The sequence below is a fragment of the Malania oleifera genome, chromosome 1 (genome assembly GCF_029873635.1).
Source record: "Malania oleifera isolate guangnan ecotype guangnan chromosome 1, ASM2987363v1, whole genome shotgun sequence".
Classification (NCBI taxonomy): domain Eukaryota; kingdom Viridiplantae; phylum Streptophyta; class Magnoliopsida; order Santalales; family Ximeniaceae; genus Malania; species Malania oleifera.
In genome coordinates, this window is record NC_080417.1 from 155,716,636 (window position 1) to 155,734,505 (window position 17,870).

Here is a 17,870-nt window from a genome sequence, read left to right on the forward strand (position 1 = left end):
GGAAGAATCATGTAATAGAAGAGGCTTCTTGCGAGCTTGAGGAACAGATCAGACAGAAATATCCGCAATTATTCCAAGAAGTTTAAATGTAATTAGAAATGTAAGTAAATATGTAATATTTCTTTTGCAGGTACATGTAATACTTTAGTTAGTATGTGATCTTTTAGTTTTGGAGAATTTTCTTTTAGTATATGTAATCGCCTAGAACTTGAGTTGTAACCACGGTATTCCCCTGTCATAAATGAGGGTAAGTAATAAAATAAGTAGACCATTTTACCTAATAAGGGATGATAAATTATATGAACAGTAAATTTCGAGACGAAATTTTATAAGGAGGGGAGAATGTGACAACCTGAATAAAGATGGAATTTAAATAATAAAGATGAAAGGAAATTATCAGAGGACTCGTCAACGAAGATAGGATTCATCAACGAGGGTATAAGAAAATTCATCAACAAAGACAGGATTTGTCGACGAGGAAATACCGAGAGAGGTTTTGAGCTGACTGAATTTTGTCAACGAAGACTGAATTTCGTCGACGAAATTATTAAAGGATTCGTCGACGAATGACATGGCTCGTCAACGAATCCCCTATTCTATAAATATCAAAAATCTAGATTTTCACTTCAAAATTAAGCAACCATTCACTCTTTCTCTCCTCCCTTCGGTTTTCTCTCTTTCTTTCATTGATTTTGGGCCAGATTTACGCCAGATCGACAATCCGAACTCACCATGATGCTCCTAGGGAAGTTCTCTCCAAATTTCCCGGAGCGGATCGTTGGTGAAAGCAAGTTGGAAATCATCCTTGAGTTAAGGTAAGACTTTTTAAGCCAAATTTGGTCTTACGACAGTTATAGGAAATGATATACACATAGAAATACTAAAGTTTAATACTGAGAGTTTTCAGTTTCAGGGTATTGATAAGGAAATCCTACGGGTGTTAGGCTAGGATATTTTAGGGGCTTTCTTAGTAGTCAGGTAAGGGAATAAACTAAAGCAGTTACTTTCTTACAAATTATTGTTATTTATGAGAAAAGTTATTTTCAGGAAAATCATATATTATATCTGTATATTACAAACGAAATGTACGTTTGAGAAAAATACTGTTACTATGTTGAAATGTGTATATATATATATATATATATATATATATATATATATATATGTATGAGATGCCAGAAACTATGATTTTAGAATACAATGCATGGTTTTTATACAGCAAATGTGTGGCATGAATATTATTTTACATAGAAAAATATCATGATGTGACAGTTATACGAATGGAATATGTTTTGAGAAATTATGAAGGAGTACACTACATTACCATGCTGAAATACATGATAAATGATTTATTTTCAAAATGATATATATAATATGTTTGGCGCAAGGCCGTAATTTATGAGATGTTCGGCGCAAAATCGTAATTTATGAGATGTTCGGTGCAAGGCCGTAATTTATGAAATGTTCGGCACAAGGCCGTAATTTATGAGATATTTGGCGCAAGGTCATATTTATGCAATTATGAAAGATGCTATATGATTATGTATTATATGTTATCAGAACCTGGATGTTAGTTTAGTTCAGCTCAGGAGCTCGGTACCGTAGCTATATAGTTCAGATATCTATGTTCAGATTAGTACTAACCACTCCACGAGGGGGTGAGAGATGGATAGTCGAAGTGGCATTAGTGTAGAGTTGTAGACGTCCACCTGGTAGTCCGAACCAGGGTGTGGTGGGCCCATCGTACTTACAGACATATTTGATTTTGCAGTGGTTAGCCAGCCATTGTCAGGTCCCGCTTTCGGACTACACAACCCGTCATGGGGGTAATACATGACATTAGCTAGCTATTTATCCTGGGTATATTTTTAGTATTACCAGCTATAACAGATGTTTTATGTATGATATGATTTACTAGAATAATATAAAAGTATATGATGATTCAGTATGTTTTGACGTTTGTTCACTGATATATGAAATGTATTGTATATGTATAACTGCATGATATATATTCATGTTGCCACACAGCTGTATTTAGTTCATTTTCCCTTACTAAGAAGTGTCTCATCCTTGAACTTAATATATTTTTCAAGAAACCCTGAGTGATCGGCGGGTCATGACCGCCGTTGAGTTTACTACGCTACCCCATTAGGAGGGTAAGTAATGTACTAGGATCAGAATTGTTTTGATTATGGGATCGTAGATGTATTTTGAAATATTTTGGAAGAATGTAAATAGATACAGTATTTTAGGAATGTAGATAACTCTAGTATTATGCTTCTGGCATTATGTTTTATGAATGGATGATTTAGATTTTATGCTTGCTACTGCTTAGGTTTTCGCTGTGATTAACAAGTGTCCCCGTTACCCACGGGTTCGGGTTGACTTTTCTATTTATTATGTTACATTTTATATTGAGAATTTGAGGTCATTACAAATCAAATTAATCACCACCTCATGGGTCCAGGTCTATCATATCACACTGCCAATGAGTCCCTGTCTAGCAACATAACAACCGTCGACCTATTCTACCCATTTCCAACATCTTACACTCTGGTATATACACACAGCTATGCCTAACCAAGTCTACAAGACCTAACAACCTGGTTAGCTCTGATACTAAGTTGTCACGCCCCGAACCCGGTAATAGGACCCAGGGGTGAATTCGTAACCTAACCTATCCCTGTATGACACGACCATTCATGATACTCCACAATGAATGAGGGTCCGACCCCGTGGGGTTCCCAAGAACCTTACACACAACCATATACAAAACATATACGCAACGAAAAAATGTCATTCTATACATATTTCGTACCATACCAGAGTCTATACAAAAGGAGTTAGAGCTCCATAATACAAAATACAACCCGGGTGTCAACCAAAACTAGAAAAGACAACCCAGCACCGTCCTAGTACTTACCCAAGTACTGTCTGCAGTACACCGACCACTACGCTCCCACACAAGGACTCTAGTTCCGGTTACTAGGACTTGAAAAATATGTACGTACAACAGGGGTGAGACACATCTCAGTAAGGCAGATTTAGGTTATATCAGTGTATGTCGTATGAGTGTTATCATGACATAATTGCATGCACAGTTCATACAGCTAAAATAGTTCTAGTATTTTCCACAACAAAACGAGCAATACAATCTGGTGTCGTCACACCCTTTTGCTAAAGCTGGATTGTCTGGTGGTATTTCACACCCTTCGATAAAAATCGATGATCTGGTGATATCTCACACCCTTCGGCAGAAGCCGACAGTCTGGTGATATTTCATACCCTTCAGTAAACACCAGTGTCCTCGGTAACTTGACATAGCATAAGCCCACAATGTTGAACCAATGCAAATCTGATGTTTTCACACCCTTCGGCGAAATTCGGCCGATCTAGTGGTATTGCACACTCTTTGGAAAAAGTCGGATTCCAAAATTTGGAACAATTCGGAACCCTGTTCCTATTTCATTTCATCAAAACAAAACTTATGCATGTTCATATAACCAACCAAACCACACCTATTTGGTAATCTAAAAATCATGATTTTCCAAATATATATAGTTTATACAAGTCAAGGCACGACCATCCCTATAACACAATATATATCACAATATATCTATGGTTTTCTAATAAAACAAGAGATGCAGCCCGTCGCCCCCTTTTTCCCAAAATTGTAATATGAAAAACCCATAATTTTACCCATTTGATTCCCCCAAATGAGTAACCAAAACGCACACATGACCATGAACCACCGTTCTACCAAGTCCGATTTCCAAAATAACCAACATAAATTGAATCCTTTTATCTTTCCCCAAACGACCAATCCTGAACTCTACGACCCCTAAACAGCGAACCAAGTTCCCAAAACCTACAAACGACAGTACATAATATACTCACAATTCTATTCCCTCCATAACTACCGAAACATAATTGAAAACTGAGCCTTACCTCGATTTCAAGTCAAAACCCAAAAATGTCCAAAACGAAGATCCGATCCGTAAATCTTGTAGAAAATTCTTCCCTAATCGTCGTGTTAACATCGGATCTACGATTCCCGCAACGTACATCAAAGAAATCTAGAAAGAGAGAGAGAGTGAGCCCTTCGAGTTTCTAAAGAGAGAGAGAGAGAGAGGATTTGAGATTTCTTAGTTGAGAAGTAATGAAAATAAATATTTATAGCCCTTTGACTCAACCTCCCTCGTCGACGAGATGGCGTCTTCGTCGATGAGGCACTGAAGATAATTCGTCGATGTGATGGTGACCTCATCGACGAGCCTGAGATTTTTGGATTCCTGAAACCCCTCGGCTTCTCCTCGTCGACGAGCTCCTGCATTTCATCGCCGAGAAACATAAGGCCTTCGTCGACAAACTCTGGCTTCATCGACAAAGCATGCTCAATTTATCATCCTACCCTTCTCTTAATTAATTAAATCCATATATCACGGTTTAGGTTCTTACACATTCTCCTAAAAGGATTGAAGACCTGAATGCATATCTGTACTGAATGTAGTAAACTCATGGTGAAAAGGTACAAACCAGGAAGGCGTATCAGTAGTAGGTCCTTGTTGCTATTCTGGAGGAGGAGGTACAACTGCTGGCCCTTGAGGTTGTCCTCCTTTCAAAAACCAACTCGGATCATGCTTTTCATATCCCATTTGCTTGAGGGTTGTGGAAGTGAAAAGGTTATACCTAGTACGCTTGATGAACAATTCAGCAGGGGTAGTAACGTTGAGTTGAGCAAAGATAAGGTTTAGAACACCACCATACGGACGAGTGACTCGACTAGCTTCTAATTTAGCCCACATCCATTTCAAAATTAGGCCAGAGAGATCAAGTTTCTTCCCTTTTAGTAGACACCATAACACAAAGCAATCTACATAGGAGAGGTGATCATATGAACTAGCCTTTGGTAGGATGTTGTTTGTGATGATTTTCTAAAGGATTTGAGCTTGAAGATTCAGCTGCTTATACATTGGAGGATGGCCAAAGTAAACAGGTTCCTCTACCATAACAAGTGGCAAAAAATTTTCAAGTGTGAAACCTCTCTCTATATTCCATGTTTGAGCAAAAGCTAGACATTCAAATTCACTTGGGGTAATATGCAAAATAGGAGCCAAGGTTTGTGGAGTTAAGACTATCTTCTTTCCTCTAACCTCAGTGGTTAGGACATTTTCTCCATGGATCATATTTGCATAAATTTTTTTTCCTAAGTTGGGATACAATCCTTTGGATTGATAATCTACAAAATTCTTCCAATCGATATTCCTAAACATAGGTAGGATTTTCGAAAATTTTGAATCAAAGAAGGAGGTATCTACGACCTTACCAAAAATTTGTTCCGTAAAACGAAGATGAGAACGGTATCGATGCTTCAATTGAGGAGTTACAAGGCATTGCTTAATGTTATTATCTCTCCCTCAAGAAGGTCCTCGATTTGCTGTAGTTTTAGTATGTGACATCGTTGATTTTGGAGGATCAAACGAACAACCAAGTGAAACCCTAGAAACCGTGGGAAAAGGTGTAGGAGAGTGATTGTGAGACTTTGATTGAGAGATTTTGATTCGAGGCTTCGACCTTGGGGAGATTCTCTACAACTTAACCGAAGCAGAATGTTGATTTGAGAAGTTTAGGCACCATTCCATAATCAGGGTAAGTAGGTTATTTTAGGGTTTATTTGGTTAGTAAGTCTTACTGAACTCAGATTTTGTATAAGATGAAAATATACTGAAGTTTAAGTTAATTAAACTAGGATATTGATTTTTCAAGGTTTGGGATTCCAAACACCATAAGCATGGGTTGAGGATCCCAGCGGGTGTTATCTTCAGGAACTCAGGTAAAATGATAAATAGTTTATAGTTTAGGAAATTATGGATATGCGTGATCAGGAAAGATGTGGGTATGATAAATTATTCTGGACATTCTGTTGTTTGAGAGGGGGGTGTATATATATGTATAATTTCAGGGTTTTGGAATCATGAATGATGTAGGCATGAGTTAGAAGTCAGTAAACGAGTTCAATTAGTCAGGTAAGGGAAATATGCTATGCTAGTAATTTAGAAAATTTTACCAATAAATTATAGTATTTGAATATGAATTTCAAGGTGTGATTTTTAAACAAGTCAGAGTATAAAAATTAAACAGTTTTATAAATTTCAGGAAATGGGTTTTATTCATTTAATTGTGCGGCATGAGTAAATATAATTTAGTACATAATTTATATAGGTTTCAAGTGTCATGATTTACAGTATAAATATATATATATATATACACTTAGAAAGATGGTTTACAGAATTCACAGAATCATGATTTATAGTATACACACAGAAAGACATTTTATAACATTTTCATAATACCATGATATACAGATTATAGAACCATAATGTTCAGATATTATAGTTTATTCAGATAAGATATTACAGTATATTCAGATCAGCTTATATAGTGTTATGGTTATTATAGTTGAAACAAGAATCATGCTAAAACGGTATAAGATATATATAATAGTATTATACAGTAACAGAACCTGATGGATCATATCAGATTTCAAAACACGGTACCATAGTTATTTCAGATTCAGAGTGCAACCACATATCTCAGATAGTATGTGGATTTTATTAGTAGTCGATCGTGCATTAGGAGAGATTGCAGGCTCCCCAGTAGTCTGGGTTGAGGCGGCCGGTTTGACGACAGAGGTTTCAGTTGACTTATCCTAGTAGGCCAACTAGTGTTAAGTCCCGCATACAGGTTGCACAACCCTGTCATGAGGGGTTAAATCATGACATACAATTATCCAGGGAAATTTTCACAGTTATATACAATATATACAGATTTATAGATTAACAACAAATACATTTATAGTTATTAGAAGTATGATTAAATAGAAAGATCACATATTGTAGTTGTATTTTAAGTTACATAGGTGTGACTTATACTGTATATTATTTTACGGGCTATCTCGATTTCAATTGTTTAATAGTATATTATTCATGTTAACTCAGTTGCCACATACTGGTAATAGCATATTTCGTCTTACTGAAAGTTGTCTCATCCTAGTAATTTAACACATTTCAGGTGATCGAGCTAGACGAGTTGATTAGACTCGGAAATAAAAGGGATATTTATACTGCTCTGTTAGAAGGGTAAGTGTTTTTAGGGAATGTATATATAGTAGTTTCTAGGAGATCTGGTGGAGGATTTTTGGGAAAATGTGTATATATATGTTTTGAGGAAAATACTGAATTCTGGTATTGTAATAATAGTTTTATGATTTTATGTTTTCCGCTGCATAGGTGTTATCTTATGAACATGAATTTCCTTGGTGCCCATTTAGGGACCGAGATGTTTTAGTAGACTTTAATAGGGGTATCAAAGTAAAATGATATTTTATATATATATATAATGGTATGAATTTTTGGGTCGTTACATCTAGTGTAACGACCCGAATAATAATGGGATTTAAATAATAAAGAGGAAGGGAAACAGAGACCGTAACAGAAGGAGGAAGTCGAAAACATTGCACTTTGGAAGGAATAACTAAGGGGAATCATTAGAATTCGTCAACGAATACAGGGGATTCGTCGACGAAGGTATAAGAAAATTCGTCGACGAATACAGGGGATTCATCGATGAGGTATAAGAAAATTCGTAGACGAATACAGGGGATTCGTCGATGATAAGATACCGAAAGAGGTTTGAGCTGACTGAATTTCGTCGACAAATTTATTAAAGGATTCGTCGACGAATGACGTGACTCGTCGACAAATCCTCTGCTCTATAAATATCAAAGTTCGGATTTTTAACTTACTAATGAAGCTAACTCTCTCCCCTTCGGTTCTTTCTCTATCTTTCATCAATTTCGAACTAAATTTACGTCGGATCGACAATCCGAAGCCACCACAATGCTCTTGGGGAAGTTCTCTCCAAATCTGCCGGAGCGAATCGTTGGTGAAAGGAAGTTGGAAATCATTTCTAAGTATAAGTAAGGTTTTTTAAGCCAAATTTGGTCTTACAATAGTTATAGGAAATGATGTACGTATGAAAATACTAAAGTTTAATACTGGGAGTTTTCATTTTCAGGGTATTAGCCAAGAAATCCTTCGGGTGATAGACTAAAATATTTTGGGGGCTTTCTCGGTAACCAGGTAAAGGAATAAACTAAGTTAGTATTTGATGAAAAATATGTATATTGTTATAGCATTTGGTTTCAAGAAAATAAATATATATTTGTATATGATTTACATTTGGGAAAATATTGTTAAAATTATGGTATGTTGAATATGTGGAAAACCTGTTAGTGTGGCATGAGTAAAAATTGCTTTGAAATACTATTTTCTGGAAATGTGTTAATAATACTGATTTTTATAATGGAAAACCGGCGTACAGGTCAAGATTTTTATATATGTTTGCCGGCGTACAGGCTATGCTATGACATGATTTGCCAGCGTATGGGCTGTACTATGATGTGATTTTCCAACGTATGATCTGTGCTATAATATGTTTACTGGCGTACGGGCCATGCTATGATGTGATTTGCCAGCGTATGGGCTGTACTATGATATGTTTGCCGGCGTACGGGTCGTGTTATGGTGTGATTTGTCAGCGTACGAGCTGTGCTATGATTTGCCGGCGTACGGGCCAAGCTATGATAAAATGTGTAATACCGGCGTACGGGCCGATAATTTTCATGATATACGTATATATGCAAAATGATATGATTGATGTGAAAAATTAATAATATGAAATATCCATGTATCATAGTTTCAATATATGTTATATGGTATCAGAACCTAGTTGGCTTGGTCGAGGCTAGCACTTGTACAGTACCGTTTATGTGTCCATGGTCTTCGTGATCATGATATTTGTGTTAATGCCGCTGTATAGAGTGATGTGAGATTGGATGGTCGATGTGGTTCTTAAGAAGAGTGTGATCGCCCCTGGTGTACGGACCAGGTCGGGCAGACCCATCAGACTTACAGACTGTACTTTTGACTTGGCAATGGTCGGCCAACCATTGTCAAGTCCTGCCTTCGGGTCACACAACCCAGTCATTTGGGGGTAATACATGACAACAACCAACTAACCTACCAGGAATGTTTTTGTATTATACTTTATGAGATGAGATATGTTTATGAAAATGCAGTATATTTTTCCATGATTTGATATATATGTTTTCCCAGATTTGACAAAATAGTTACAGAATATGTTATGTATGGTATATGTAGAACACGGAATGCTCATGTTGTCACACACTGGTATTAGTTTATTTCCCTTATTAAGACGTGTCTCACCCCTAAATTTTATAAACTTTTTAGGAGCCCCAGAGAGGAGAGCGGGAAAAGCCCCGCTGAATTCGAGTTGTTGTCTATCCTTTGTGAAAGGTAAGCTTTGGTAGGAATAGTTGGATTTTTGGGGGAAATGTCCCTAGATTTTGTTTGAGATGTGTATATACTAAAATATAGTGGTATAGTGACTCTGGTATTTGTAGTAATGAAATGGATGTTTTTGTATATATAATATTGTGTTTATTTGTTTCCTACTGCTTAGGTTTCCGTGTCGTGATCTGATGTATCCCTAATACCCATGAGTCCAGGTAGATTATGATCTGCTAATCTGGGATTTATGATATTGAAATAAAAAAAAAATGTGAAAATTAAGCAGGTCGTCACATCTAGGGTTTAATTTAACTCAAACTTTATGTTTTACTGGAAAAAGGAGATTATCAACTCATTCACTTTAGTTTTCCACAAATATGATTAATAATCAAAACTAACATTTTCATAAGCTTGATTCGCTCAAAAAAGCATATATTACGTATAAAAGTCCATATACTCAAGTTTAAACGGTTCAAATACGAGAAAAACTTGACATAATTTATTCCCCTTGTTCTTGAAAATCTGCCTACCATGTTCCCTAGAATGAATCCTAACTATTCCTTAAATTTGCCGAGGAAAGGGAAACTGGCAAGCCAAGAAGAAGGAGAGAGGATCAGAGAGCACGAGTGAGATATGAGAGAGCTTTAGAGAGAGAAAAATCAAAACCCTAGGAGAGAGAGAGAGAGAGAGAGAGAGAGAGGAAATTATTTTTCCTAAAAAAATGAACTTGCACTTATTTATTGGTAAGATGGCCCGGAGGAAAGCTATTGACGGCTTAACCATTTACCAAACCAAATTCTTCTTCAAAAACCTCTCGGTAGTTGAAACTACTGACGATTTTTCTGAACTCTCTGAAACCGTCGACGGTTTGGCCTGTACCAAACCCATTTCCTTCTTTTCTTTCTCTTTTATTTTCTTCGATTTATTTTCTTTTCTTTTCCAGGTTCGGGTTCCTACAAAGGATGAGACGACCTCCCTAAGATAGCAACCTCATCTTCTAACTCGTCAACTTATTTTGAATTTTTGAGACCAACGGATCAAGCAATCTAGTAGTAAGACGACCAGAAATCAAAGGTGCCCCAAGGTACATCATTGGAAAATTTCTTTCCACAAAACCCGTCAAGCGTAATAGCTCTCTTCTTCTGGAAAAGTTGATCTTGTTGGAAAAAAATAGAGTTGATTTCTCCCTATTGATTAACTGGTCAGACCAAGTTTCATAAAAATCCAACGTCCTTAAAAGCATCTTCAAATATCTCCTTTCCCCATTAGCAAAAACAAGTAAGTCATCCGCATATAATATAGATGAGAGATTAAAAGAGCATCCCCCGGAAGATAAAAATTACCAATCATGCTTTCCTAATTTTTTTTTTAATAATTTAGAAAGATTTTCTTCCATCAAAATAAATAAAAGGAAACTAAAAGGAAAATCTAAACACTAATAACATCATCTTTGATTTGTAGGTAGAATTGAAGTAGGAAAGGAACATAATAAAAAATTTGAGTGAGAAGGATGATAAAATTAAGTTATGAACTAGTGGATCATTCTATTATGTTTTTTTTTGCACCAAACATGTAGCAAGTACAATTAAGGTGAGTGAGATTTATAACAATGATTATTATCTCAGCATGGCCAAAGTAGAGTAAGCGCAAACAATAAAAATTAAAGAAAGGAAAAAGAAATAGGGAATGGTGGATGATCACTTGGAGGTTTTATATGATTATTCTTCCCAGGAACAGAAGGGTCGTTTTCTGTGGCACTGGTTGATTGCAACTAGCAAGCACACACGGGTGGGAGAAATTATTTATAAAAAAAAAAAAAAAGACTGGCGCACCGGTACCTCTAGTCAACCTCACCAATCAAATTACCACAAAAATTAAGTACATGGGCCTATTTCCGTCTTTCCCTTTCTTTAGCCCAATTAATTTTAAAGTAAAATGTGATTGGCCACCATAAATACATGGGCCTGTTAACCTGTTTTGCCACCCTGACAATTCCAAGAGTAGTCGTTAAACTGTGGAGGTGAAAATATATGACAGCAGTTGCTCCGCAGATGTGGTTCAAACTTGAAAGGCCGCGAGACCACTACTCCATCTTCCGTCGTAGGTTTTAGAGATGGGAGCTGAAGGAGAAGACCAACAGACCCCTCTGCTTCCACCCTCTGCTTCTGAGCTACATGGTGATGATGATGCCGATGAGTCTAATTTCAAAAGAACAGGTACTCTTTCCTTCTTAGTTACCATTTAATCTGCATGTATATAATTCCTTCGAATACTCCCACCTTTTGCTTTCTTCTTCTTCTTTTTTGAATATATAATGCAGTTGTTAGCCTTGTGAATTGTGATCTATGAATTCACCTTTTTAATTGGTTTGGAATGGAGTATGATGATTTATTTTTGGAATGATATCGGTGGGTTGGGAAGAATAGGGACGGTGTGGACGGGAATGGCGCATGTAATAACAGGGGTGATAGGGGCAGGGGTGCTGTCGCTGGCGTGGAGCGTGGGGGAGCTTGGATGGGCGGCTGGCCCCCTCGCTATTCTCATCTTCGCATTCATCACTATCCTCTCCTCTTCCCTTCTCTCCGACTGCTACAAATACCCCAGCCCTCAACACGGCCCCTTCAGGAATCCCTCCTACATCCGTGCCGTTCTCTTCTACTTAGGTGCGTTCCCCTCTCTCTCTCTCTCTCTCTCTCTCTCTCTTCATTTTATTTTTTCAGCATGTACATGATGAAATGAAATGAACGGAGCACAAACGGTACAGTTAATTTCTGTTATATTTCACTCTTACACGCCAACTTATAAATTATAATTAGCTTTACCTAATTTGTTGACAACTAAATATGGTCACAGCAATTAGTCTCTACCTTAGGATTGGACAGAGTTTGAATTGGTTCCAAGTTTGTTCGTCAAACTTGTACCACAACCAAACATTGAATGGTTGTTGTTGACAATAAAACTTAGGGTTAGTTTAATTACTCTATAGTCTATTTACGTTCTAAATATAGAAAATCTATTATTATCAACCTTATTTCTATTTGTTGTCTGTATATTATATCTTTCTCATTCATTGAAATTTCACCCAATGGACAATTCTTTTTCCCCCACTCCACCTAAGATTCTAAATTTACATAAGCAGAACTTTATTCACTGCTCTACTGCAATGTCTCCTAGAGAACTTCATATATATACAGATATGTACAAATGTTATATTTTTATTTTCATGGGATGCAGGGGAGAGGAGGTGGAGAGTGTGTGGGGCGTTTGTGGTGGAGAGTTTGTATGGGGGTGGAATTGCATACACCATCACAGCCGCCATCAGCATGAGGTAATACATGTTACATCGCCCACTCCCCTTCCTTTTCCTTTCTCATGCTTTCATTTATTTATTTTGTTTATATATTTTGATCCATCACTCTCTTATTCCAATTCTCATACGTCATTTATGTATATATATTTTTTTTAAAGAAAAAAATGTTAACTGGGCCCTTGTTAGCTTGGGCCTAAGTGGGGCGTATATGTGGGCCTGGCTATGATAATTTCTAACAATGTTCAGTCGGTTGAATTTCAGGTCTGATTGTGACTTTTGATTGCAAAAATGGAATCATTTCCTCACGAGCACTCTATAATTAATTAATAAAAATCTTGAATAGCGCAGGACAGCATATAATTAATTAATTAAAATAATATTATATTTATTCCCGACTGCATAGTCATATAACAATTTGATCAAGCAAATCACTAATGGACATATCGTGCCAATTAGAATAACAAATACATATATATGTATCAAAGAAATAATACAATTAACTTAAATAATACTCGAATTTAATTTGAAAAATACAAAAAGATTACAAGGAGTCTATGGCAGCTAGCAAATAGGGGAGTTGGCCAATTTTGGAAGGCTGGCCTGCAAAGTGTATGGCAGTGCTTTCGTTTTCAGTTAATCCAAATCCTCTGTCCTAACTGTTTGTTTATTATTAATTTTTTTTTAATGATGTTGCCGTGTGATCATTAAAAGACATAGAAAAAATAGAAAGATCATCAATAGTTAATTAAGATATAAAGAAATGATGGTGATGAGGGTGAAAAAAGCAGAAAGACACAAATATCCAATCACCCTGCAAGAGGACACAGCCACTTCTATTCACCGTGATGGTTTCTAATGAAGAAGACAATTTTTTCTTGCTTTCAGAGTTTGAATTTTTTGGGTGACAACCCCATTTACCAACCCACCCACCTCTGCACCAGAAAATCCATGCTGCTGATTACTAATGTGCTTACTTTTCTTTATGGTCTTCTTCCCAATAATGTCGAGAATATATATATATATATATATATATATATATATATATATATATATTGTTAAGATTAAAATCTTTTGTACAATACAACTATACACATGCATCCTTTTTATAGGGTATGAGGAGGCATACAAGGGTACAAGAGTACAAGGGTATTTTGGGGGTATTTTAGGAAGATATACTAACATCCACCCTCAAACTCAAGGTGGTATCGAAGATGACATTTGGAGTTTGCAGACTAAAGCACGATGACGACTAGGTGGATGAGCTTTCATGAAGATATCAGCCAACTGATCAGCAATGATCAGAGTACAAGGGTACAAGAGTACAAGTATTTTAGGGGTATTTTAGGGAGATATACTAACATACATATATATATATATATATATATATATATATATATCTTAACAATGATCCAGATGAAAGCCCATCAGTTATATGTCCTCAGAAGTTTCACTGCTTAGCCTACGAGTTGGGACTGAGGTGAGCTGTCAATTTCAGTGTTCTAGGTTTGATTTCTAGTGATTGTAAGATTAAAACAAAATTGATTGGTAGTAAATAAACTAAACCAGAAAAAGGTTTCGTGGACTAGAAACAAGATAGACTAGTTGAAGATTCCCCTAGCATGGGCCATAGCCTCCCAAGTGTTTCTTAAGTTCATGATTTCTCCATCTACTCCTCCATCAAGAGATGGTATCTCAATGGAATCTCAAGGTTTCTCTGTTTCAGGGTCACTACCTAACTGAGGGGTAGGTTTTTACGACTTAGGAAGAAGTGTGCACAGCATCCACTTGTGCTTGGCTGCAATTTCTCATAGGTAGACAGGGAGAAATAGAAAAGTTCACTGCCTGCTGAGAATTCAACAAACATGGCGGTTGATCGGTGCTCTCTTGGACCAGCTGATGGCTCTTGTGATGACGACGGACATCCAAGAAGAACTGGTAAAAATTAAACCCTTCTGTGTATAGGACCGAGTTAAACTTAATTAGTTCTATTCCAACTTAGTATTGGATCAATTGGGTATATGGCCATATTAGGCATGAATATATTTTGCAACCAGGAAACTTGTGGACTTGCGTTGCTCATATAATCACTGCTGTGATCGGGTCCGGGGTTCTGTCTCTTGCTTGGAGCACTTCACAGTTGGGATGGATTGGAGGGCCAGTTTCCATGCTTTTCTTTGCTCTTGTCACCTACATTTCTGCATTCCTCCTTTCCGATTGTTACCGCTATCCTCATCCCCTCACTGGAACACGAAACTACTCTTACATGGATGCCGTTCGAGTCTATCTTGGTAGTAGACGAACATTCGTGTGTGGTTTTCTTCAGTATGTGAACTTGTACGGGACTTGTGTAGCTTATGTAATTACAACATCTACCAGTCTGAGGTACTTAATTACTCATGGTGATTCAATCATAATTTTGTGCTTTTTGTTTGTTCCCACTAGTTCCAAACGCTACTATATGGATTCCCAACAAAAAATAATTTATCGTCTCACAGAATTATTACCTTTATGAAAAAACCCAGCAAAGAAAAGAGGGATAGGGGGAGGACTAAAACTACTAGACATGTTTGCTGCTAGATTTACCTGTTAAAATTGTGATTTATGTGTTGCCGATTATTTTTATTGACCTCTAGTTGGTTTTTTTTTTTCTTCATCATCATCTCTTTTTTTCAATTGGCGGGGTATGTATACAGATTTTTTTCTTTTCTGCTTCTTTAATTGATGCAGAGCTATTCAGAAGTCAAATTGCTATCACAGAGAGGGGCATCAGGCTCCATGTGCATATGGGGATAGTTTCTATATGATGTTGTTCGGTGCAATTCAGATTGTAGCGTCTCAGATTCCTGACTTCCATAACATGGAGTGGCTCTCAGTTGTTGCAGCTATGATGTCCTTCTCCTACTCTTCCATTGGATTGGCTTTAGCCTTTGCAAAAATAATAGGTGGCTGTCAATTTGTTTTGTTATACTTGTCCATTTACAAGCCTCCTTCACTCCAAAATATGAGAGAGAGAGAGAGAGAGAGAGAGAGAGAGAGAGAGAGAGAGAGAGAGAGAGAGTCAACCCATTGATAATTTACAGCAATATACAATGAAAGAGAAGTTCTATTGAGCTATAAATTTTCTTGGCCCTGCAAAAGGGTTTTCTTCTTGTCCTGAAATAAAAAGAAGTTAAAAATAGTAAGAGATGACAGAGCTTAATACATCCACATGCAGTTTTGGCCCTATAGAGTTCTTATTTTTGTAATTGCAGAAAATGGGAGAATTAAGGGGAGCCTTGGAGGAGTCCCAGCTACCTCAATGGTTGAAAAATTATGGTTAGCCTTTCAAGCACTTGGAGACATTGCTTTTGCTTATCCATACTCCATTATTCTTCTTGAGATACAGGTGGGATTTTGTTTATTTGATAGGCAAACTTGTCTTAGGACTGCAGAGTTATCTCCATTTTTTGCTAGGTAGAGCGCAGAGTTATATGCTCTGAAGCATTTAAAACTTAAGTTTCTCTAGACAGAGTATGTAACATAAATTTAAAGGCTGAAGTGAAACATTGTATCTGTGGGATGAAGGATACTCTGAAGTCCCCACCACCAGAAAATGAGACCATGAAGAAGGCTTCAATGGCTGCAATACTTATTACCACCTTCTTCTACCTCTGCTGTGGATGTTTCGGATATGCAGCCTTCGGGAGCCTTACGCCAGGAAATTTGTTGACCGGATTTGGATTTTATGAGCCCTATTGGCTTGTTGATTTCGCTAATGCCTGCATAGTTCTTCATCTCGTGGGAGGATATCAGGTACTCCTACTTTTTTTTCCAATCATATTTGCTAAATTTCCAAAGTGATACTCTTATTGACCTGCATATATATGCTAATACTCAAAAGTAACTTCGAATCTATGTCTTCCAGTTTTTTTTTTTTAGGAAAAAATAAACAAAAGGAAATATTATATCTACAAATTTATGGCATGAGCACTATGAACAAATTTAAACTATTACATGTTATTATAGAAATTGTAACCCTGCCTTAAATATTTTGGCAAGCTCTAGAAGTGACTATATATGTGTCTTCCCTCTCCACCCTTTTTTTGTAATTTTAATTCCAAAATGCATTTTTTATGGTCATATCCTATCTTCTGAGTTGCAAATTATTCGTAGAGCCTTCAATATCAATTCCCAAATTTGTTAGAATGGATGAGAAGTTTGCTCTGATAGAGTACAAAATCAGCTGTAAATAAATATTTCTTATGTAGTGGCTACTTTTGCTCAGCTTAGATTGTTAACTATTACATCAAAAGAATTATTTTCATGCTTTATAAGGTATATAGTCAGCCACTGTTTGCATTTGTGGAGCGATGGTTTATGAGGAAATTCCCAAGCAATGAATTCGTGAACAATTTCTACACCTTGAAACCACCACTGCTGCCAGCTTTTCGGGTGAATCTTCTGAGGCTATGCTTCCGAACATGTTATGCTGTGTCGACAACAGCAATCGCAATGACCTTCCCATACTTCAACCAAGTTCTGGGAGTGTTGGGGGCCTTGAACTTTTGGCCATTGACAATATATTTCCCAGTGGAGATGTACTTCGTGCAGAGGAAAATAAGGAGATGGACAAAGAAATGGGTTGTTCTTCAGACATTCAGTGGGTTGTGCTTGCTTGTGTCGGTAGTGGCTTTTGTTGGCTCAGTTGAAGGACTTATAAGTGCCAAATTGAGCTAGGAATTTGAGAACTGTTCTGCAATGTAAAATAGAATATCCTCCAGCTTTCCTGTTGGACTTGGAAGTTTCATGTTCAAATCTTCATAATTCATATAATGAGAGGTTAAGGGATCTGACACGAGGAGGGTGATGAACCCTTGAGGGGTTCAGATGAAATGAGTATTCCTACAATTTCACTGGAGATTAATTTTTTTAATTAACAATTTGCCCTCTTGTTAGTTTAAATGCGATTCAATATGAATTAAGGATCAAAGGTTCGAATTAACTCCAAATGCATTAAAATCTTTTATTTAATGATCGGGATCATAGTCGTCAAATCAAGATTTGAATCGTGAATCAAAATTTCAATTTTGGGAATTGGGAATCGATAATCGAATCAAATCGTAAGATTCAGTGTAATTTTCCAAAATCAATTCCAAATAACATGTGTGTATTGATATATAAACAAGAAGCAAAATGGCACCGTATTTTTT

General features: G+C 36.7%; 1 protein-coding gene across 3 annotated transcripts; it reads left to right on the forward strand.

The window, feature by feature from the left end:
• The first annotated feature begins 11,308 nt into the window (after positions 1 to 11,308).
• Positions 11,309 to 17,578, forward strand: LOC131168262 (probable amino acid permease 7). Of its 3 annotated transcripts, none has more exons than XM_058127569.1 (7): positions 11,309 to 11,587; positions 11,798 to 12,034; positions 12,606 to 12,699; positions 15,409 to 15,623; positions 15,933 to 16,066; positions 16,246 to 16,473; positions 16,996 to 17,578. In XM_058127569.1, exons 1-7 carry the CDS (start codon positions 11,485 to 11,487, stop codon positions 17,395 to 17,397), a joined length of 1,413 nt encoding a protein of 470 aa, XP_057983552.1. In that variant the 5' UTR covers positions 11,309 to 11,484; the 3' UTR covers positions 17,398 to 17,578. The 3 variants fall into 3 exon arrangements, with proteins under 3 accessions (XP_057983552.1, XP_057983569.1, XP_057983560.1); XM_058127586.1 differs by having other exon boundaries at positions 11,447 to 11,587; positions 11,793 to 12,034; XM_058127577.1 differs by lacking the exons at positions 11,309 to 11,587; positions 11,798 to 12,034; positions 12,606 to 12,699 and adding exons at positions 14,094 to 14,616; positions 14,736 to 15,063.
• The last annotated feature ends 292 nt before the right edge of the window (positions 17,579 to 17,870 follow it).